The sequence below is a fragment of the Miniopterus natalensis genome, chromosome 19 (assembly GCF_054644295.1).
Source record: "Miniopterus natalensis isolate mMinNat1 chromosome 19, mMinNat1.hap1, whole genome shotgun sequence".
NCBI classification, from domain to species: Eukaryota; Metazoa; Chordata; class Mammalia; order Chiroptera; family Miniopteridae; genus Miniopterus; species Miniopterus natalensis.
Genome location: NC_142099.1, coordinates 36,736,650 through 36,758,581, shown reverse-complemented (window position 1 = coordinate 36,758,581; position 21,932 = coordinate 36,736,650). Strand labels below are relative to the sequence as shown.

Below are 21,932 nucleotides of genomic sequence, written 5' to 3'. Positions count from 1 at the left end.
CTTTTTGTGACTCTGGAGATGAGCCATCTGAATTCCACAGTGATTTCACTGTGTGTTTCCATAATACTCCTAGTCACTTAGAAAAAGTCTGCACAAAGCACACCTTCCCAGGTGTTGGCAGGCCAGTGAGCTCCTCCCTGCTTGGGCAGCGTGAGAGGGAACTCAGGTTCAGTTCCTCCCAATGTTCAGTTCCTCCCAGGCCCGTGGCGGTGGGTCAGAAACCATACTGTGCATGTGGGGTTCTGTCCTGTGCACGGTAGCCATGGGCAGGGTTAAGCAAGGGCGTCCCTTGGATCCGCTGTGCAGAGATGCAGTGTTTCACACAGTGGATCCCTCTTCCCTCCTGTTTCATGCGTCACTATCGCCTGGGACACCTTCAGTGTCTAGACTTGGGGATGCTCATCACAGGCAGAGGAGCACAGGTGACCAGGGTGGCTGCTGCTGTGTGTGAGGGGGACGATTAGGAGAGGTCTGTGAGGCGGCCGGGCCTGTGAGGACTGTGACCTGATCCTGGCTGACGCGAGGAACCCTGGAGAGTTTTGAGCAAAGGAGGGCTAGGAGCTTCCAGGCGTTTGGACCAGATCTCGCTGGCCTCTCCCTGGACTGGCTGCAGGTGAGCGGGTGATGGTGGAACAGCCGCCATCTCAGGAAGCCACTGAAATGACCCAAATGAAGGACGATGGGCTTGGATCAAGACGGTAGTGAAATTAAATCTGCCTCAGACAGATTGTCGAAAAGCCATTTAGGGATTTGGTTAGTCTTTGGTTAAAATTCCTGGCTGGAAACTTGGACACTTGGCCTAATTCCACCTGTAAATCACATTTCAGGGTAACAGTCTTGCAACCAGCCCTTGGGGAAGGGATCTGGTTTGGGAAAATCCTTGAGAAACCTTATTTACTGACTTTAAAGACTGGCTTTCCTCGCAGGGCTCCCCACTGGAGAACACTGGTCGGAACCAAAGAGTAAACCAGAGTTTCCAAGCTGAGCTGCTTCCTGGAATGAGGGGCCAGCTCTCCAGGCTTGTGCTCTGTCCTTCGGCCTGTACTCAAGTGCCCTGGGGCTCCTTTGCTGCCGGCCCACGATAGCGAGGAAGGCCTTTTGTTTGCTTCTTGTGTGAAAGGAGGGCTTGTTTTGAGGTTTGGACCACAAATAATAACCCATTGTTCCCCTATAATAATAATCCACCCTCTTTAGCAGAAAAAATCTGCTTGGTGCAGTGTGGCTATCAGTTTATTTAAAAGAATAGCCCAAAGTGCCCATTGTGTCCTGAGAATAAACATTTGGAAGGTGTTGGGAGGCCTGGGGGAGCCCTCCTGTTCTCCTTGGCCCGGAGTCAGAGTGAAGGAAGGCAAGTTTCTAAACATGCCCCTCAGTCCCAGGTGACAACCCCCTTCCTTATTCTGGTGTCTGTAACATTCTGAGAATAACTGGAGCACTGCAGATATGGATTCTCTCCAAACGATTTCTTTGAAAAAGATCTTATTTTGAAGATGGGTGTTTTCTGTATCTGCTCTCATTGTTTCCAATTTTAGGCATTGCTTCCATGAAAGTGTCTCTTTTCAAGGGAAGATTATTTTATTTTAGCAGCAATCCTTAATAATTCCTGCAGTTGCTTCTGATTATAGATCTTGGGGGGAAAAGCTATCTTTCTGTTCCAAGTGATAGACATTTTAAATACTATTTCCTGGGCTTAGGCTAATGGAAAAGTTCAATGGGTGAATGAAAATGGGACCCAGTGTGGCCGACTATTTCTTGAGTATACATGGACCTCACACACTGATTTCACTAATGAAGACATGATTATGTGGGTCAGTTAAAGAAAATGCGTGGCTCTAAAATGACATGTTATCTCACCTAGAATAGTTTTAATTGCTTTAGATATGGAAGATGAGCCCTGGCCGGGTAGAGCATCGTCAGTTGGTTAGAGCATCGTCCTGATATTCCAAGATTGTGGGTTCAATCCCCAGTCAGGGCACATACAAGAAGCAACCAATGATGCATGAATAAGTGGAACAGCAGATCAATGCTTCTCTCTCTCCCTCTGCTGCTCTCTCTTTCCCTTCCTCCCTGTCTCCCTCTCTCTTTAAAATCAATAAAAAATATATGGAAGATGAGAAAAGTTTAGTGTGCTAGCAACTAAAATGTAACAAGTGAATATGAGAACTATTTAGAGAAGTAAAACTGCCCTGGCTAGTGTGGCTCAACTGGTTAGAGCGCCATCCCATGCACGGAAGGGTCATGGGTTCTATTCCTCAGTCGGACGGAGCTTGAAAGGCAGGCAGCCGATCGATGTTTCTGTCTCTCTCCCTCTCCCTCTTTCTCTAGAGTCAATGAAAACCATATCTTCAGGTAAGGATTAAAAAAATAATTAAAGAAATAAAATGATGGCCTCCACATCTTTCAAATCAGACCATTAGAGAAGCAGCCTTTAGCAGGTGGATGAATAAACTATAGTACTAATAAAAATATCTTGTTACTAGAAAACAAAAATAAATCCCAGAATGTCAGCAGTTTATCCTGTTTGTAGGAAGTGCCTGGCTATAGAATATTTTGCCAGAGATAAATAGAACACACCGGCAGCAGGTCACTGTATATATCTAGTAATTTTCTTGTATCTTTGTCATTGTCTCTGATAAACATGCAGCGTGGTATTCATGCTAAATCCTAGCCTTTTTTCCTTTCAATATTTATTGCTTTGAGAGAAAGAGAGAGAGAGAGAGAGAGACATTGATTTGTTTTTCCACTTATTTACGCATTCATTGGATGGTTCTTATATGTGTCCTGGCCGGGATCAAACCCATAACCTTGGCATATTGAGACAATGCTCTAACCAAGTGAGCTACTTGGCCAGGGCAATGAAATCCTACTCCTTTTTTTTTTTTTTTTTAAATATGTTTTTATTGATTTAGGAGAGAGGAAGGGAGAGAGAAAGAGAGAAACATCAGTGATGAGAGAGAGTCATTGGTCAGCTGCCTCCTGCCGCCTCCTACTGGGGGTGGAGCCTGCAACCCACACATGTGCCCTGACCCGGAATCAAACCGCAATCTCCTGGATCCTAGGTCAGTGCTCAGCTGCTGAGCCACACTGGCCCGGCATGAAATTCTACTCTTAATCTTCCTGTTTGTCTCTCTCCAGTGACTGCTGGTGTATCGGCCTTGGAGGTATACACCCCAAAAGAAATCTACGTGGCAAATGGGACACAAGGGAAGCTGACGTGCACATTCAAGTCTGCGAACACCACCGGCAGGTTGACCACAATCTCCTGGAGCTTCCAGCCAGAGGGGACCCACACCACGGTGTCGGTAGGAACACTTGACTGCTCTTGGCCAGTTCTGCCTCACAGGGTCCTCTCCTGCTGTAGTGTCATCAGCGATCCCTTCTTCTGACTGATCACCTCCAGAACGAGAGAGGGTGTCCTCTGTGACAGACTTCAAGGCCCTTCTCTCGCTTCAGACTCTCCAGGAAAAAAAATCAGTTCTGCTTCTCTTAAATGCAGCTTGTTTTCTCATTTCTGTGTGTCACTGTCGCCTGCCATCCCTGCCCTTTCCTCCACCATCACATCCCATTTTGAAATTTATCTTTTCCATAGAACAGCCCCTCACTGACCTTGTTGATTCCGACCTTGTTGAAGTGTTTCTGTGTGCGAGAGACACACACACACACACACACACACACACACACACACACCACCCCCCCCCACCCCCACCCCCCCGTTCAGCGGCAGTTGTTGGGAGTTCACTGTGCAGTGAGTCTGTAAGGGCTTCAGAAATGAGAAAAACAACCTGTGGTCTCATTCGGGGCGTAATTAGGAGTAAGGATGTCGATGAGTCACCCTGAGGTAAGTGGCAGAACAGAAATGCAGGGCCATGGGGTCGGAAGGAAGGTTAGTCGCCCACATGAGTGCTGGTTAGGCTAGGTGCTTGTTAGCATGGCCCGGGGCCGGCCCCCGTCTGTAAAACTGAGGCCATAGTGCTTCCCACAGAGGGGTGTCGGTAGGGTCAGCCAGGGTGAGACTGTTTCCTTGAGCAAGTCGCTCCAGCCCTGAGCCTCACCTCATCCTTTGTGAATATCTGCAGGACCTCTTATCATTTGTGACCTTGGGCAAAGAGCTTCTTTGAGTCTCTTTTCTTTCCTTTTTCTGTTGTTGTTAATCCGCACCTGAGGATACTTTTTCCATCCGTTTTTCAGAGAGACTGGAAGGAAGGGGGGGGGAGAGACAGAGAGAAACACCCATGTGAGAGAGACACGCCAGTTGGTTGCCTCCCACACGCGCCAGGCCGAGCCTGCAACCAGGGTACATGCCCTCGACCAGAATTGAACCCGAGACCCTTTAGTCCGCAGGCCAACGCTCTGACCACTGAGCCAAACTCTCCAGGGCAAGTCTTCGTTTTCTTATTTATAAAGCGATGCATGGTAATCGCTGTACCATGAGGATAGCGAGAGGATGAGTGATGACACACAAGTGTGTATTTTCAGCTGAAACAGGATTGAACCCTGTCTGGCTTAGATTCCATGTCAGATGTGGAACAGGACGCGTTTCTTCCCATATGAAGCCTTTGTAAAGAGGCTCTCACAGCTCACCTGTTGTTGCATTTAGAACGTTTGCCTTTGGGAATAGCTCATGTGTCCTTTTTTTCTAATTGCAGTTTTTCCACTACTCCCAAGGGCAAGTGTACATTGGGGATTACCCACCATTTAAGGACAGAATCCGCTGGGCCGGTGACCTTGACAAGAAGGACGCATCGATCAACATAGAAAACATACAGTTTATCCACAACGGCACCTACATCTGTGATGTCAAGAACCCTCCTGACATCGTTGTCCACCCGGGACACATTCGACTCTATGTTGTAGAGAAAGGTACTTGCTGAGTATTTTGGCAGTAATGGCACAGTCCCCTTTGTCACATGTTGAGGTGGAAAGCAGGAGTTACATTATAGGGTGCGAGAGCATTCTGCACGCAGCTATGCGCCCTGCTTCTGGGGACCTGGGGGTCGGGGACTGCTGCCCACATGCCGGCGAAGCAGCCGGTCTCTCCCTGCATATATCTGCCCTCAGGAGCCTAGTGATCCAGTGTCAGGAGTATTAGTTTTTCAGTGTGAATTAGAGGTAAGACCAGATTCACTATGGTTGATGGGCTGAACGGTGGGAAAGAAGGAGATTAATACTGTTTCGATATTATCCAGGAGAAAGTCTTAACATTTGCAAAAACAGTACAGCTGTTTCTCCTGTTTCTGGGGAGGCAGCAGGAAATGCAGGTTCTGGTGTCTCCTTCTGAGACGACGTCTGCTTTGCTGGCGGGCAGGTGGAGGTGAATCCACATCCCAGTTTTTCTCGGATCTCAGCGCATTGAGAGGCATTGTGTGTGTAGAAATGCTGAGTTCTGCACCTCATTTTTTTTATCAGCTACTCTTTGTATGTCATTACTCACATACTAGAATCTCGTAACTTGGATAACAGAGGGTATGGTAACTTGCTTAATAATTGGATACTTCTCTCTGTCATAATGGACCTTAACACGATTTTGTTCTTTCTCTCCAGAGGTTTTGCCCATGTTTCCGGTTTGGGTGGTGGTGGGTATAGTGACTGCTGTGGTCGTGGGGCTCACCCTGCTCGTCAGCATGATCCTGGCTGTCCTCTACAGAAGGAAACACTTGAAACGGGATTACACGGGGTGAGAAACTGCTTCGAGGGGGGGGGGGGTTGGATCAGGGTTTACAAAAACATCTGCATTTTTATGGAAGAAAGAATTTTGATGAGTTAGCTACTGGTTGCTCTCATGCCGGAATTCGGTATCTGACATGAGCAAGCAGAAATCAGTGGCCCGCTGTTCAGTGTGGCATTTGACACGCATCCCTGTTTCACAGTTTCTTCCCCAGGTTTGGTGCAGCCAGCTGCTCAGCAGTCTGGGCTCTGCGTTCAGTATCACCCAGTCTGCCAGCGGCATTGTTAAGCCGCAGACATCACTTCCCCAATTTCAGAGTTTAAAAATGAACCCCCACCTGATGTTGATGGCACAGGGCTTCTCTTTTTTATAGTTTTGTTGGCAGTTGAATGACTTTGCTCCTTCTTGAATGCATGGCTGGACTCATCCCAATGGGGTAATAAGGACTGAACACCATCATATACCAGCAGTAAAGAAAAGTAGACCTTTTTGTTTATGTCTTCTCAAAGAAAACACCCCTGAGCTCGGGGGTGTCTAACTGAAGGACCGTCTCTTCTCCCCACTCCAGCTGGAAAGCTAACCCACATAAGCTAAGTAGGACCTGTGGTAAGACAGAGTGGAGGCTGGATCCCTAACACGAGCTGGGCCTCAGGTGCACGCTAACCTTCACCCCGCTCCGAGGCTTGCGTGCCCCGCCCCCGCTGGCGGCTGTGGGAACCTCCCCCTCTTGGGCTCTGCGGTTCTAGTGCTTAGGAGGAATGCTGTGTTTTAACGAGTCTGAGTGTTCAAATTCAGATTTTATTTGCTTGGAATGCCTCTGTCCTGCTGACCTGTATCTACCCTCTTGCATGGTGAGTGTTTTTGATGACGTAACTGGAGTGTTGGTTTTCAACATGAGACTAATCCAAGGCGGTGACATGCCGGCCTCTGTAGTTCTTGCTTTTGGGTTAATGAAGGGGCGGAGCGCGTGCCGTAGAATCCTGCATGGCATCGTGAAGGCTGCTGTTCTTACTTCGTTTTTTTCCCCTCCTGCCTTTCCCACCTCGGTGTGCCGGGATCAGATCCTGCTTCTCTCCACTTGGTCAGAAAAGCTGACGTAGACGCCACACTGGGACTGTAACAGGGCTGGGTCTCCTACCCACTAGACACATGGTAACTAATCCCGTTGCCCGTTGCTGTTAATATTCATGTGTGTGTTCGGCCCATTTTCCTTGTTGGCAACTAACCAGCTAGCTCTGAGCTAACCCAACAGCGACAGTGGTTTGTCCACCAGTATGTCCGTGTCTGTATTAGAAGCACACTGAGCACACCATCCCGGTGACACGGGGTCGTCAGGTTCCATGGAGGCTTATGATCATCGGAATCTGGATGCTTTTCATGTAAAATGCGCACGTGTGTGTGTGCATGTGCGTGTGTGTGTGTGTGTGTGTGTGTGTGTTAGTTTTCTTTTTTATATGTGAACTGTATTATTAATGATGGGGACCCTCTTTGTGTTAGAGTAGTCAAACCGTTTTTGTTTTGGGTCGAAAAACCTCCTATTTCAGAGCACAGTAGAGAATGCATTGGATGCTTTAGTCTTACTAGTGACACTTTAAATGTGATCCCCAAACCCCTAAGATTAGAAAAAATACATCATAAAAGATTGAAGCTCTGCTGATGACGTATCGCATTAGGGAATCCCTAATGAGTTACCTCCTGGCATTCACTTTCCTGATTTGTTTATGAGATCGGGCTTGTTGTTAAGACCCCTCTGCCCTGGAAGAGTTCAGCCCACGTGACGTGGCACACCACAGCTTCTTATCTCCACACCACCCTGGGTCTTCTTGAGTTTGGTTATTGTCTTGGTGGAGAAACAAAATGTGGGAATCCAGGGAACAGAAGGAGTGAGAGGAGCCAAGACTCTGAGCCTGGGTGTATATCTGTAATATCTGAAATGCATTCAGAAGAGGTTTGCCTTCGATGATCGCAAAAGGGAATTGCCCTTAAGAAGGTGTAGGCTGCCCCCTTAAGCCTTTATCCCAAAGGAGGGTTGATGGCGGGGGAAAGGCAAAGTGCCAAGGACACGTGCACGCTCACCGTAGCGGGAATCCCGTCCAGTAGATGTCATCCTCAAACAGGCCGCGGGCTCCCACATTCCCGGCAGTAGCTTCACGGACGTGGAACCACATGCGTCAGTGATACAGCTTCCAGATATGTGATTGTTTTGATGCCATTGTTTTGTTGTGTTTTGTTCTTATACATCTGCTCCTTCCCCTTGCCATCACTTGCATTTCTGTATTTTTGTTTCCATTTGTTTAAACCCTTTTTTTTTACGTTTGTTCTCCAAATTGCCAACGTATCAGCTGCAGCACCTCAGAGAGTGTGTCGCCGGTTAAGCAGGCTCCGCGGAAGCCCCCCTCCGACACAGAGGGTCTAGTAAAGAGCCTGCCTTCTGGATCTCACCAGGTAACAGGCGACTGCCCCGGGGCTCTGCAGGTGGGCGCTGTCCCTACCCTGGGCACGGGAGAGAGCGGCACACGCATAGACAGACAGACAGATGGACACAGAGAAAGGGAGAGGAGTTAAGGAGCTGCTTCAGGAGGACCACACACAGACATGTGCAGAGGAACCTGACCCGAGAGAAGGTTCCCACCAGAGCACCGCTAACAGACTGTTCTCTCTGGATATGGCCCCGTGGCTCACGTGGCACCAGGAGGTGGCTTCATCGGGTGTAAAATATTCCTTAATTGCTCAGGGAAATAAATCCAGTGAGTTGCATTCCACACTGAGGTGCTTTATAAGACAAGAAATTAGCAGGGGGAAGTTGATCTTGGTATTGATAATAAAACAGAAAAATTATTTTGTATGAATTCTTCAGAAGAAATTGAAAGTCGGCATGGAGCTGAGTAATTAGTAGGCTGGACGAACAAGGAGAGGTTTATTCTTCTACTTCTTGTAGAAAGTACCGAAGAGACATCACTTTTATTTGGAACCTAGCCCGGCATCTGGCACTGTGGCTAAGGCTGTTTGCTGTGCTACGGTAACTAACTGCGGCGTGGCAGAAATCCCAAGCAACCCGGCTGGGGCCTCAGAAGCAAAGGAAAGAGAAAAAGGCTTTAAAGGAAGAATAGCCAAACACTTTCCATTCTTTCAGCCACTTCTTCTGATATTTATCTTCATATTGTATTTCTAGATTTTTCAGTTTTAGATACTACTTATTGACTCCATAGTAAGGAAATGAGAATCGGCTTCTTTCTTCCCCACAGCCCTTCTTGCCAACACACGCACCCCTGCTGTGCACACACGCCTCCTCCCAGGATGCTTATCTCATGGTGTTTAGGTAGATGTTTTTCAATGTGACGTGTCCTGTTTCCTTTCACCCTTGTACCACATACATTTTCTTTCTTGTACAACTGTCATGTTTTTATAGAGCTCATATGTGCCTTGTTTTTTGTTTGCTTAATCTTCTAAGTACGTACTTGCACCCATCTCAGAACTCTCCCGTGAACACCTCTGAGCACATTCGGCCACCCCACGTTCACGCGCTCCGCTGGCCTCATTCCGTCCTGGAGGCGCACCCGTTCGAGCCCCTGGCGCTGCTGTGCTTCGGGCTGGAGGGTCACGGCCATCCTGGGCCTCCCCTCCCAAGGAATTTTCTTAGCTCTCTCCTTTTGGACCTCTGTTAGTCTTCACCTGTTTAGCTTATTCCCACGTTGTGGTGGAACGTATCCTCCATAGCTTCTTGAGAAAGAGTGCACGGGAGATAAAAATTTTGAGGCAGCTTAATGACCTGCAAAGATGTCCACGTCCTTGCCCCCGGAACCTGTGGGATATGTGATCTTACCGGTCAGAAGGGCCCTTGCAGCTGTGTTAAGGATCTTGAGACAAGGAGATTTTCCTGAATGATCTGTGTGGGCCCAGGGTGACTGCAGGGAGGCCACAGGGTCAGATTCAGAGAGATTTGCAACAGAGTTCACGCTGTTGGCTTTGACAAGGGAGGCTGGGTCACAAGGCAAGGAACGCAGGCAGCTTCCATCAGCTGGGAAGGTGAGGAGGCAGGTCCCCCTGGAGCCCCAGCAGGAAGGCGGCCCTGCTGACCTTGATCGCAGCCCGGTGAGCCCCATTCCAGCCCCCTGACCACCAACCCTGGGAGGTAATACACCTGTTTTCAGCATGTCCTAAAATCATTGCCTCCTCCCTCGAGCTTGAGTGAGAATCTGGTTGGATAGGATTCTGGGTGGGAAATCATTTTCCTTCCCCATGTTGAGGCCTTGCTGGCTTTTCCAGCTTCTAGTGCTGAGTTGCTGCTGTTCTGATTCCTGCCCCTTTGTGTGGGACCGGGTTTGTCACCCGTTTCTTAGAATGGTTTTTATTCCTCATGTTCTGAAATTGCACAAAACTGTGGGCCTTTTTCATTCATTGTGCTAGCCGTTCAGCGAGTTCTTTTAGTCTGAAAACTGTCCTTCAGTTTTAGTATATTTTCTCCCATTATTCTTGGGAAATTTCCCTCCTTCCATTTTCTCTTCTTTGGAAATTCCTGTTAGGAACTGGACCATGTCCTAGCTCAATCCTTTCTTTTTTTTCCTTTATTCTGTTTTTTTTGTTTTTCTTTCTTTCTAGAAAATTTCTCCAATTTTGTTCTCCAACTTTTATTGAGTATTTAGTATCTGCTGTCTTTTTAAAAAATTTTCAAGAGCTGTTTTTTGGGCTCTCGAAAATATACAAAAATAAATCTGTATTTTTATATCGGAGGGAGGGAGTAGAAAAGAAAGCAGCCCCTATACTGGGCCCCTCTCAGTGGCCACTTCTTGTTCCATAGGGCTGAGGAGGACTTTGAGGAAATAAAAGTCGTTCTGAAAAACCCAGGTGTTGTGCTGGGTAGAAGGATGGAGTGACTGTGAAGGCCCCTCACCCCCTCTGTCTTGCCTCAGGCTGTGTCCGGGAACCCGGGGCCCAGAAAGTGCCACTTTCCTTCCTGCCTCTTGAGACCCACAACAGGAAGAGCGACACGCCCTGCTCGTGGGCGACAGGGGCCGCGTCTGTGACGTCCTGGCCTGCTGGGCGCAGCTCAAGAGCTGTTCTCTGATTTTAACACCCTGCGTTTGTTCTCACGGCTGCGTGGCCCTGTCTCTCTGAGCGCTCCGTTTTCCCGTTTCGCACGCCATGCTTTTTAAAGCTTTCTGCTGCTACTTGGTCTGGCTCTGTTTCTATCGAATTCCCCTTTTCTCTTATAATTGGTCTCACGTTGGAAGCTTTCCTGAAATGCGCCCGCGGTCCTGGCGCTCCGCTCCCCCGAGGCGCCCGGCCCAGCAGAGGGCCTCCGGGTGGCAGTTTCTGGGGTCCTTTCTCGAGCTGGTCGGTTCCTCTCGGAGCGAGCAGAGTGAAGAGGGCTCACTGTTCAGTACGTGAACTTGCCCCCCACCCCGTTTTCAGGGCCGACACCTCACCTGCTTGTCTGCGCCCGAGTCAGATGCTGGCTCATCCCTCCGAGAGTAACTCCCGGGGCCCTGCCCAGGCCTGACTCGGGCATTTTCTGGAGGATGGTAAGAAGTCATTCAACCATTGTGTCAATTCATTCACTCTTCAGCATTTGTAATGTGACACCAGGGCCGCGTGGAGAAAAAGGACCTGTAGCCATTTTTAGACTGTGTCTCAAGGTATAAACTCCTCCCAGGAACACACCCAGAAGCTCCTGAGCCTTTAGGAATGACGAGGGGTTGTTCTCTAGGCAGTTATGTAACTTAATGTCAGGGCCTGTCCTGTTCTTGGAAGTGACTGGAGCCAGGAGGCAGTTAACTTAGAAGAGGATACTGTGTTTTCCCTCTGGTCCTAATACAGTTGACCCCTGAGCCACGCTGGGGGCAGGGGCTCCGACGCTCTGGGCAGTCAGAAGTTGGCCCATACCTTTGACTCCCCCCAAACCTGACGCCTACCAGCTGCTGTGTATTATTGTGCGTTTTATGGTAGAAAATGACAAAATGGACTAGCATCCACACACACGCCATGCATTCGTGACATACCTTTTTCTCAATTTTTTCAATCGTTCTAGGCTACGCAGTTCATCTTTGAGGTTTTTCAAATTGCCACAAATCTCAAAAAAACTTTCCAGTGCATTTATTGAAAAAAATATTCATATAAGTGGACCCACGCAGTACAAACCCAAGTTGTGCAAGGGTCAACTGTAGTAGAAAATAGGTGTTTTTTTAACTTCTTTTCCTTTTGGACTTGCATTTAACTCACAGCTTCCTGAGATGGATGTAGAGGGTGTCTGACGCGTATTCACAGTGTGATATTGGCATGAGAGCATCATATACCAGAGAGAGGGAGAAGGGGGGGGGAGGGAGGGAGGGAGGGAGGGAAGGAAGGAAGGATCTGTTGCTCCCCTGACGGACGCGTCATTGGTTGCTTCCTGTATGTGCCCTGACCAGGGATCAAACCCGAAACCTTGATGCATTGGGATGATGCTCTAACCAACTGAGCTCTATCCGGAGCAATAATGTTTATTTTAAACCACCTGCTTTTAGCTACTGAGCTTATGAGTTCTAAGTTGAAAGCTTAAGCACAGTATTGGACTTCTCAGGGAGACTGTCCCTGGATTGGGAGAAAAGTTGACTTGGGGCTCTATTAAACTTGTCTTCTGAAACCAGGGCTGTTTTGTTTTTCTTGTAGCAGTTTATAATTTTAGAAACTTTGGGACTATAAGGTCAGGATGTGCAGCCACCTGTCAGATGTTTGAACCCTGACCGGTGCCCCCAAGGGTCAGAGGCACCCCTCTGCCCCAGGCAGCCCCACCTTCCTTGGCTCTGGGACCGACAGCTCTCTTCTTCATCTCTTCTACTTTAGACCATATAGGATTTCTCTTTATATGTCTATACATCCTGACTGTTCTTGTTTTTTTATTTTAAAGTGGGAAAAACAGTTACATGATCTTAGATATCAAAGAAGCAATATTTTTATTAGTTATGGTAGGGCCAGACTGAAAGAATCACACTATTAGTAGTATGTGGAGGAGTATTTGTATGTGGAATACTACTCCGCCATAAAAAGGAAGGAAATCTTACCCCTTCAGACATCATGGATAGGCCTGGAGAGTATTATGCTAAGTGAAATAAGCCAAATACCACATGATTTCACTTACGAGTGGAATCTAATGAGCAAAATAAACAAGCAAACAAAATAGAAACAGACTCATAGATACAGAGAACAGGCTGATAGCGGTCGGGGAGAGGGTGAAAAAGATGAAAAGATTAAGCAAAACAAAACAAAAAACCTCATAGATAACGGTATGGTCCTTACCGGAGGGGAGGGGGGTTCAGGGGCGGTATCAGAGGGTAAAGGGGGCTAAATGGTGATGAATGGAGACTTGACTTGGGGTGGTGAACACACAGCACACAGATGATGTCGTATAGAATTGTACCCCCGAAACATACAAAATTTTTACTAACAAATGTCACCCCAATAAATTCAGTTAAAAACAATAACAAAAACTCTCAACAACAAAAAAGGAATATTTGAAATCTGTTTAAGTACCTGTTTGTATAAAGTGACCAGTTCAGATTGTGTCTGTGGGTTGGTTTCTTAGGTGTATCATTCTGGAGCTCACGATTTCAGGGGGGTGGGGTCTCAGGTTGGCAGAAGTGCCCGTCTTAGTCCTTATGACTGTGATCCCAATAGCAGGCTTGAGGAATTGCATGACAGGTATCTTAAGAGATGGGCAGTTCTTGAGAAGGAGTATTGTATTGTTATAGAAATTCCCAAATGGATACAAAAGTAGACAGAATAATGTAACACCTCTGGGTGCACCAGCTTTAACAGTGGCTGGCAGTCCACCGGGACGTAGGGTTCCTAAGAAGTCCTCCTGAAGGTTTTCTAAAGAGGGGACTTTGCTCTGTCACTCTAACGGCTGCTTCTACCCTGCTCCTGAAGGCACCGCCAGGTGTCCAGACCTCTAATCCAACCTCTCTTCTCCAGGGCCCAGTCATATATGCGCAGCTAGACCACTCTGGAGGACACCACAGTGACAAGATTAACAAGTCAGAGTCTGTGGTATATGCGGACATCCGGAAAAATTAAGAGAAGACCCAGATCATACCCTAAGCAAGAAACAAATTCAAACTGGACTCCTGTGCAGCAGTGCGGCCCATAGCCACGGGTGGCCTCAGACAAGGACAAGCACCCAGGGAGGAAAAGATGTGTATAAAGGATATGTATAAATATTCTATTTAATCTTCTGATGGGAGGAGCCAGAGGTGCACGCCGGAAAGATGGTATGATCCTACATATATGTAAATTGTCTTGCTGTGTTTTGTACTTTTTTACGTTCAGGGTCATTTACAGTTGGGGAAATTCAGCAACATTCCTGCCGACATATCATTTAGGTATGGTGTGCCTTAGTGGAGACTAGCAATCTTTTAGTATCCCGACAGACGTGGCCTTTTTGTCTAAGGGCTTAACCAGTCTTAGCATTTATTGTAGCTGGAGAATGAAGATGCTGTGAGGGAGACATATCCCGGGTGGCCTGTGCCCCACTGTCTGCTCCGACTATTTGGTTGTAGTTTTTAGGGAACACCTGTTAACTGTGCCACTTGGAGACAATTTGAGACGTTTTTGTTGATGTTTTTTCTCCCTAAAACAAAGGGCATTTTTTGCTTTCTATGTTGTGCACACAGACTTTAGCGTTACACTCCTGTCATATCAGCTTGTGTGTTCATCACAGCAGGATTAGCTCGGGATAACTGCTGGAGGCCACGTCTTCCTCGGTCCTTTAGACCAGTACCATTTACCTCGGTCCATTTAGAGCTACACGACTGAAGGAGAAAACCGAGGCCTTGTGAGGAGAGGGGCAGGTGTCAGTTACATTCTTTCCGGAGTCCTTCCTGCTGGAAACCAGTCCCCGTATAGCCGCAGGAGAGGAGCTTCATTTCCTTCTAAGTGGGCAGACACAGGAAACAGTGCAACCTCAGCTCTTGAACTTGGCTGTTCAAAAATGGAATCATTTTTTCCCTTTAGAAGTCATGTAAACTGAATCCATTCCAGACCCCCAAATGATTCCCTGTTTTAACTTTTCTTATATACAGTATATGTCTACTGTACTGTTTAATCTATAAACACTTTAAAAGCAAAAGGGACATGAGATGTAAGTGAAAATTTAACAAAAAGGACATGAAACGTAAAGTAAAAAATGAAAACTTAATAACAATAAAGCAGCAACAAAAGCAAAAAAAACACGAAAATATTCACAGCACAGTTTCCTGAGATGTTAACAATGTGAGGTTTGGCAGTAAACTGACTCATACTCACACATTCTCTCCTTTGTCGCCTGAGAGACACCTGACTGATCACACAGGTATCAGCATGAAAGGGTTGTCGGGTTAAGAATCCAGTTGTTCAAGGTGGGAGACATTTGAGAACTGAGGTTTGACTGTAATTAGGTGGCTAGTCTGTAGGATCCCAGAGCCCACTCTAGGGAATCATCTTCTTCTGAAACTTTAGTCATAGCTTCGAGGTGCTGCAAGGACCTCTGAGGCTAAAGGCCACCTGGATATTTTTAGATCAGCAAGTAGGGCTAGTACTTCTACTTTGGGAATCTCTTCTCTGTTCCTGTTTGTTTTTGTTTTTTTGTTTTCCACGTTTTTCCCCATTGACGAGATTGATGAGCAGTGAGCTGAGGGAAAATCTAGACAGTTCGGGTGTCCGTCCCAATAACTCATTTTGTCCCCTCGACAACCCCTGCCCCGTCTCAAACCTATGATTTCTGTTTTTACTGGGAATGAAAAGCAAAGTGAGATCATTAAACACTTATTTATATATTTGTCATTCCTCCATTTCCTGGATTCTTTTGTATTAAAAGAATTTTTAAAATTTAAAATGATCTGAAAGCCCACAGTGATGGGGAGGCCGCAGGGCATGTTTGGGGACGTGGGAGTGACAGGCAGGCTCGCTTTTCTCCCCTTTGGTTGGAGGTCCGCCCCAAGCTGCTTCCTTTTCCTTCCCGGCTGCTGTCATCTCTGTGAGGCAGTTTGGAGGGCGAGTTCCGAGAGAACTCTTAAGGGAATAAAGCAGGATTTGGATGGAGAGGTGTTGGAGGTGATAAAACAGAGAAAGGACCCGTGAGCTTCAGACTCCTGCAGATGTGTGGCCCTGTTTTCTGTGGAGCTGTTGGTTCTTCCCCTCAGGTCCAGCCAACACTCCAGTTTCATGATCATAAGCAGGGAGGGGGCTTTGTGGTCACCGGGTCCTGAAGCTGGCGGCTGTGGGTGGGAGGGAAATACCAGCCCTGCGGCCTTTCTCCTCCTTGCTCGCCCGCCCAGCGCAAGCCAGGGACCCTGAGTGCGTGTCCCGAGACTTGTCCACAGGGCCCACCTCACCTCCTAAAACTTCCTGCACCCAGTTTGGAAACAAGACCTCATGTGTGCTGGGGGGGAAGGGTAAGGTGTTGGGTTGTCACCATTCTCCAAACTGATGCCGATGCCAGCACCTGGGTGAGCCTTGGTTTTGGAGGCAGAAAGGACACACGCTGTGGAGAGGCCGGTGTGCGGTTACATGGATGTTTCCTGACAGCCACACTTTATAGAGGAAAGGGGTCGTCTCCTTCCCCTTTCTCACCAGACCCTGTGGATAAACTATACATTCCCAATGGCTCCGGAGAGCAAGAGCCCCGATTTCTCCTTTCACTGCGAGGACCGAGAGCTGCCACCCAGAGCACCTGCCAGCACTCCCTCTGACACCGGTGGGCCTCTTCCCTCAGCTCCTCAGGCCACCTCCTGCCTGACACCTGACCTCCCCACCCCCCCACCCCCCAGCCACTCAGTCCTGTCAGCACTTGGTAGAAGGCTCCCCAGCCGCCCACCCTGGCTCTGGGACAGGCTTGTCTGAAGGAGTGGCTCTCACTTGGGAGCGCTTCCTCCTTACCCCACAGCACCACCTCCTGTGGGTCTTGGGGCACTTTCTCCTGTGTCCCTGAGTTCCTGTCCTTGGCCACAGATGACAACAGCAGGGTTGCTTCTAAACGGAAGAGCCCTTTCCACATCTTTTTATGGACAGAATGAGTCCTCCTGAAATTACATGTGATTTTTGTAAGGTGGCCCCCAAGAGGGATTACGTAGAGGCAAAATTCCAAACCCTCTGTCTCTTCCGTGGAAATGTATCCTGCTAGGGAAAAACCATCAAGCTCATTATTTTTTCTTTTCTTTTTCAATTGTACTTTTGTGAATATTTTAATACATCTTTTTAAAGTACTAAATTGTGTCGTGTGCTCATTTTTAATCAAATAGAAAAAGAATTAAAAGCCTTTTCATTCATCCCACCCCAGCCACAGTGTGCTCCCTGTTCCTCAGAAGCACCAAGCATGGCCTGCCTCAGGCCCTTTGCACATGCCGCCTCCTCTGCCTGGAACACATTCTGCATGTATTTGTGGGTTTGCTCCCTCCCTTCCTTTAAGTCTCTGCCCCAATGTCACCTTCTCCGAGAGAGCTTTGTGAAATAAAAAAGAGCAACCTCACCCTCACACCAGCTCTCCTAACCACCTTAATTAACCCTGCTCTACTTTTCTCCTCCTTACCAATATATAGGCTACCCTGTTTCCCCACTCCAACATAAACACCAAGAGGCCACGGCTTTGCTATTTGGTTCACTGCTCCATCCTTTGTGCATAAAATAGTTCCTGGCTGGCACTTAGCAGGTGCTCAGTCAATGTCAACGGGATGGACAGGTTTATCCATTCAACACATCTACATCGAGGGCTGTCCTGGGCTAAGCATGAGGAAACAATGAACAAGATAAGCTCAGGGGCTTGCCACAGAGTGGAGGTGACAGAAGGTGACGGTCGTAATTACTAAATACTTGTTTGCCCACCCTTGGTGTCTCTTACTCTCTGCAGCACTGAGTTAATGCCGGTACTAATCTCAGGCCCCGTTAGGAAGACAGCGTCAGGCTTAGGGTATGTGACTCGCAGGGTGGCCCGGCGGGCGCGGGTGCGGGCACTGCCTGATCCAAGGCCTCTTCTTAACCTCTCACCAAAGACAGGAGCCTCACTCCCTCTTTGAGATGAAGGGGCTGGGGGCCTGGCTGCGATTTCTCTCTGCCCCTCGGGAGCTGGGGGGGTGAGATAAGGGAGGTGGTTGTGTAAGAGGTAGAGACACAGGTGCCTGGGGACCTTAATCTCAGGTCGAGACTTAACCTGTTGAGAGCAGTGTCACCAATAACGTCTTACTGATTAAGCACAAAGTTTTCCAGTGACTTGTGAGCTTCATAAATCACTGTGCATTCGGGACAGGCTTGCGTAACTCTCTTGATTGAGGGAGGAGTCACCGCTGGCAGGGCCGCCTGTGGGAGCGACGCTGTGGGGCCGCAGCCACCACGGGCATTCGGCCAGGGCAGAGACGCTTCTGCGGCTCAGGGCAGCAGTCATGGGATCTCTGGCTTCTCCCGTCTCCACGGTCCTGCCCACGTTGAAGCGAAGTTTTAGGGAGTTTCCTCCCGTTGCTGGGGCCCGTTTCCCAGCTGCACAGGGAACGTGCCCCCTGAACGCGTGCCCGTTATTTCCCAGGGCGGCCTCGGCCCGGCCACCCCAGCAGCGCTCAGGAGGAAGCCTCGGCTGCTCTCACCCGCCTCGGGCCGCAGGCCCCTCCTGAGCCCCGGGGTGATCGCGACACCATAACCCCTACCCGGGTTCGAGAACCAATGACCTAACCCTCCCGCGGAGCAAAGCAGCGTCGTCGGTGGTAGAGGTGGTGTTAGGAACGGACCTTCTGCTCTTAGGGCGCCCCTGCCCCAACTGTTTTCCTGGATAGTCAAGATATGGTATTACAAAGAATTTTATTTTATTTTAAATATTTCTTTATTGATTTCAGAGAGAGGAAAGAAGAGGGAGAGAGAGAGATAGGAACATCAATGATGAGTCATTGATCAGCTGCCTCCTGCACGCCCCCGACTGGGGATCGAGCCCGCACCTCGGGCATGTGCCCTGACGGGGAATCGAACCCCGATCTCCTGGATCCTAGGTTGATGCTCAACTGCTGAGCCACGCCCGGCCGGGCACATTACGAAGAATTTTAAACATGCCCCAAAGAAGAGAGAATAGTCAGACTGACCTCTGCATACCCATTTTCAATCACTCCATCTATCCTGTTTCTCTTTTTCCTCTTTTCTGAATTATTTTGAAACCAATCCCAAAATCATGCCTGTTCACCCCTAGTCTCTGGTGCACATCCTTTTAAACGTGGGCATTTGCTGACCCACCCATCATGTCCTGTCACACTTAACGGGAATGTTTTAAAAGCACATTTAAAAAATAATTCCTGGATGACATTGACTGCCCAGTCCATCATCAATCTCCTTGTCTCAAAAATAACATTTTACAAATGGCTTCTTCAAATCAGGATCAAAACAGGGTTCCAGTAAAGCTGTCGTGCGTGTTTTAAAAACAGAAGCGGGGTCCTGGTGCCCTCAGCTTCCCTGCGAGCACGGCAGGCTCAGGCCACTGACTCCCAACCCGAGGGCCTTCTCGTACATAGATGGACCATCGTATTTTAGACCATTTCTGAATTTCGGGGTAATTAGATTGTTTCCAGTTCTCTTGTTTTTGTCCATCAAGAGTGTTGCTAGAATAGTCATTTGTCCTTATTACAGAAACCCCCCCCCCCCAAAAAGCCAAATGCAAGTCAAAGGCAGCCCAGGCTGAGAGAAGCCTCCTGGCCCCTTGGAAATGGGGTCTCATGTCTGGGGCGGTGCTGCCAGCTCCTGAGCCCAGCTCCCTCCTCACATCCTTCCTGAAGCCACTCAGCTGCTCTAGGTCTGGCTGGGTCTCGATTTATTAGAAAAACAACTGGGGAGGGAGACCGGAGGGAGCTCTAGCACCTGCTGGAGACTTGGCTGTGTTTACGCGGAAGGAAACCCAAATCTCTCAAGCTCAGGGAGCCCCCGGGGAGCTGCTGCTTCCACTTCGTTTCCTCCGGCAAACAGGATGTGAAACCATTGTCCATTGTCCGTTCCTCGGTGTGGCCTTGTGGAGCTGGCCTTTCGCGATCCAGAATGTGAGGAAGGGCCGGGATGCTTTTGGATCTGCCTGCACCTGGGAAGAGGAAGCCTGCAGGTCTAACGCTGCCACGTTTGCTCTGGGGCCCCCCTCCCGCACCGCGCGCGGACGCTGGGGGCCTCAGGCCTGTGTACCTGCCTGGCTGTTCGAGGTGGGCGTGGGGACAGCACACACCTACGGCCAGCTTGCTTAGGGCCTGAGGTGTCCCTTCCTCTGGTGAGGAAGGACTCCAAGGACGGAATTTTGAATCCAGATCCATTCTCCGTGCTTTTTCTGGCTTTGGATTTTTGTTGTTGTTTTTAAATTACAGTTTCTTTCAACCAGATAAAAAGAACCGAAATTTATTTTGTAGGGACTCTCTTAGAATGTGCACTTAGGCCCAGAGGAATGTGGAACATTTTGCAAAACTCTTGGCTCTGCTCTTGCTGACCCAGCAGAAGCCAGGTGGTTTGTCTAGAACGTGTCTGGATGTGTCCGAACGAAAGCCCCGTCTTTTCTTTCCCACACCAGCCATTGCTGAAGGAGCTGCTCTGGCAGAGGGGGAGGTGGGGAGCTGTTTCTGAGAAGCTTTCTCAAGGATCCTGGTCTCAAAGGATGTAAAACTTCTCGGGAACACATGGGCGAGGCAGCCAGCAGGGCCGCTCGCTGTCCCTGTGGGCAAGGAAGCGGGACCCAGCCCTGCGTCGGTGTCCCTCTGACACGGGACACCTCAGGACACAGCAGCCTCTGGGAGGGGGAGCCCAGCTAGTGATTTCATGTTGGCTCATCGAGGTGGAGCAACAGAGGAAAAGCCCGAGGGGAAAGTAACTAACTTCGAAACAGAACTTGGCTGGAAATGAAGGGCCTCTCTCTGTCCATGTCCTCTGAAAGAAATCCCACAAAGAAAATGGAAGAGTTGGGTTCTTGCTGTAAGTTTTATGTTTATTTCAATTCAAACTTTTAGAGGATGGCTCTTCTGAGGCCTCCCTGGCCATGGGCGTGCACTCAAGTCCCTGCAAAATGCAGTCCCTGCCTGTGGAGGCAAAGGGCCCGAGGCTGGGAAGCAGCCCCAGCCCAGCCCATGGCTGAGGAGGCGTCAGGTGAACAAGGAATTTGCCGCGAAGCACTGGGCAGGCCCCTGGAATCCCACTGGCTGGAGACATGCAGGTTCGGAAGTGGTTTAGTTTATCTGACCGGATACATTCTTATCTATTACTAATCGCCTCCACCTTCTGCGGTAGCAATGACCCTGTCTAACCTTCAGTGGCTTTTCTGTGACCTTTTAAGGTGACTACAGTCATTACTGCATGGGCCACACACAGCCATTACAATTTATATTAATTAAAACAAAATCAGGTTTAAAGTTCAGACACTCAGTCACACTAACCACATCTCAAGTGCGAGCAGCGGCACGTGGCATTGACAGCGCAGAGACGGAAGGCTCCCTTGTCACTGGAGGTTCTATGGGAAGGCGGTGGGGTGGGCTATGCAGGAGTTGGCAGCCTCTTAGATGGGTGTGCCAGGTTACACGCAAGCTCACAGAATCCTCACACACCCCTTTTCTCTCGCTAGGGGGCGTGGTGGGTGGGATCGGGATACACCCCACAAGGGTGGTCCCTGTGACTGCCACTTTCTGGCAGGGTTCTGTGCAATGCTGGGTGCAACTGTGGACAAGACAGAGCGTGCCGAGGCCTTCAGACACTTTCCCCCCTGCCAAGTGCTGGGGAGATAAAGCCGAGGGAGCAGAATCCTACCCTTGAGGAGCTCAGAGAGGAGACAGCCCCAAACAAACAGTGTCAGGAGTCACTTGAGAGCAGCTGGAGGGGAAGGACCAAACAGCTGGGGAAGGACAATATGGACTAGTGAACCCAACACTGGTGGCATTCAAGGAGAAGGTGCTTCGGGGCAGAAGCATTTGAAAGCTGGTTGGGAGAAACCCAGGAGACTCTGGTAAAGACCCCTCCAGCTGGGGGTACCAGCCCAAAGGTTCGGGGTGGGAGAGAGTGAGGCCATTGTGGTCATAGCACTGGACGTGGCAGGGTGCCTCACATTCCAGGCTAGGAAGCTGGGATGTCCTGAAGGCAAACAGGATTTTAAGTGGAGTAGTAACCACTTAGCAAGCTCACCCTGCCAGCTGGTGCAGGGTGCAAAACTGAAGCCGAGACGAATTAATTATGTGGTTACTGCAGAGCTCAGAGATGAGGGAACCGGGTTTTCAGCTGCCGCGGGAATAAAGATGATAGGAAGGATCTGAGAAGAATGTTAAAGGCCATG

At 49.0% G+C, this 21,932-nt stretch overlaps 1 protein-coding gene across 1 annotated transcript in view; it reads left to right on the top strand.

Moving 5' to 3' along the window:
- Positions 1-15,257, top strand: part of MPZL1 (myelin protein zero like 1) — a 28,846-nt gene extending 13,589 nt beyond the window's left edge. Inside the window, exons 2-6 of the mRNA XM_087828103.1 lie at positions 3,136-3,302; positions 4,647-4,860; positions 5,542-5,674; positions 8,008-8,110; positions 13,616-15,257. Of these exons, the coding sequence (XP_087684229.1) occupies positions 3,136-3,302; positions 4,647-4,860; positions 5,542-5,674; positions 8,008-8,110; positions 13,616-13,717 (719 nt within the window). The 3' untranslated portion in view covers positions 13,718-15,257. The remainder of the gene's footprint in view (positions 1-3,135; positions 3,303-4,646; positions 4,861-5,541; positions 5,675-8,007; positions 8,111-13,615) is intronic.
- The last annotated feature ends 6,675 nt before the right edge of the window (positions 15,258-21,932 follow it).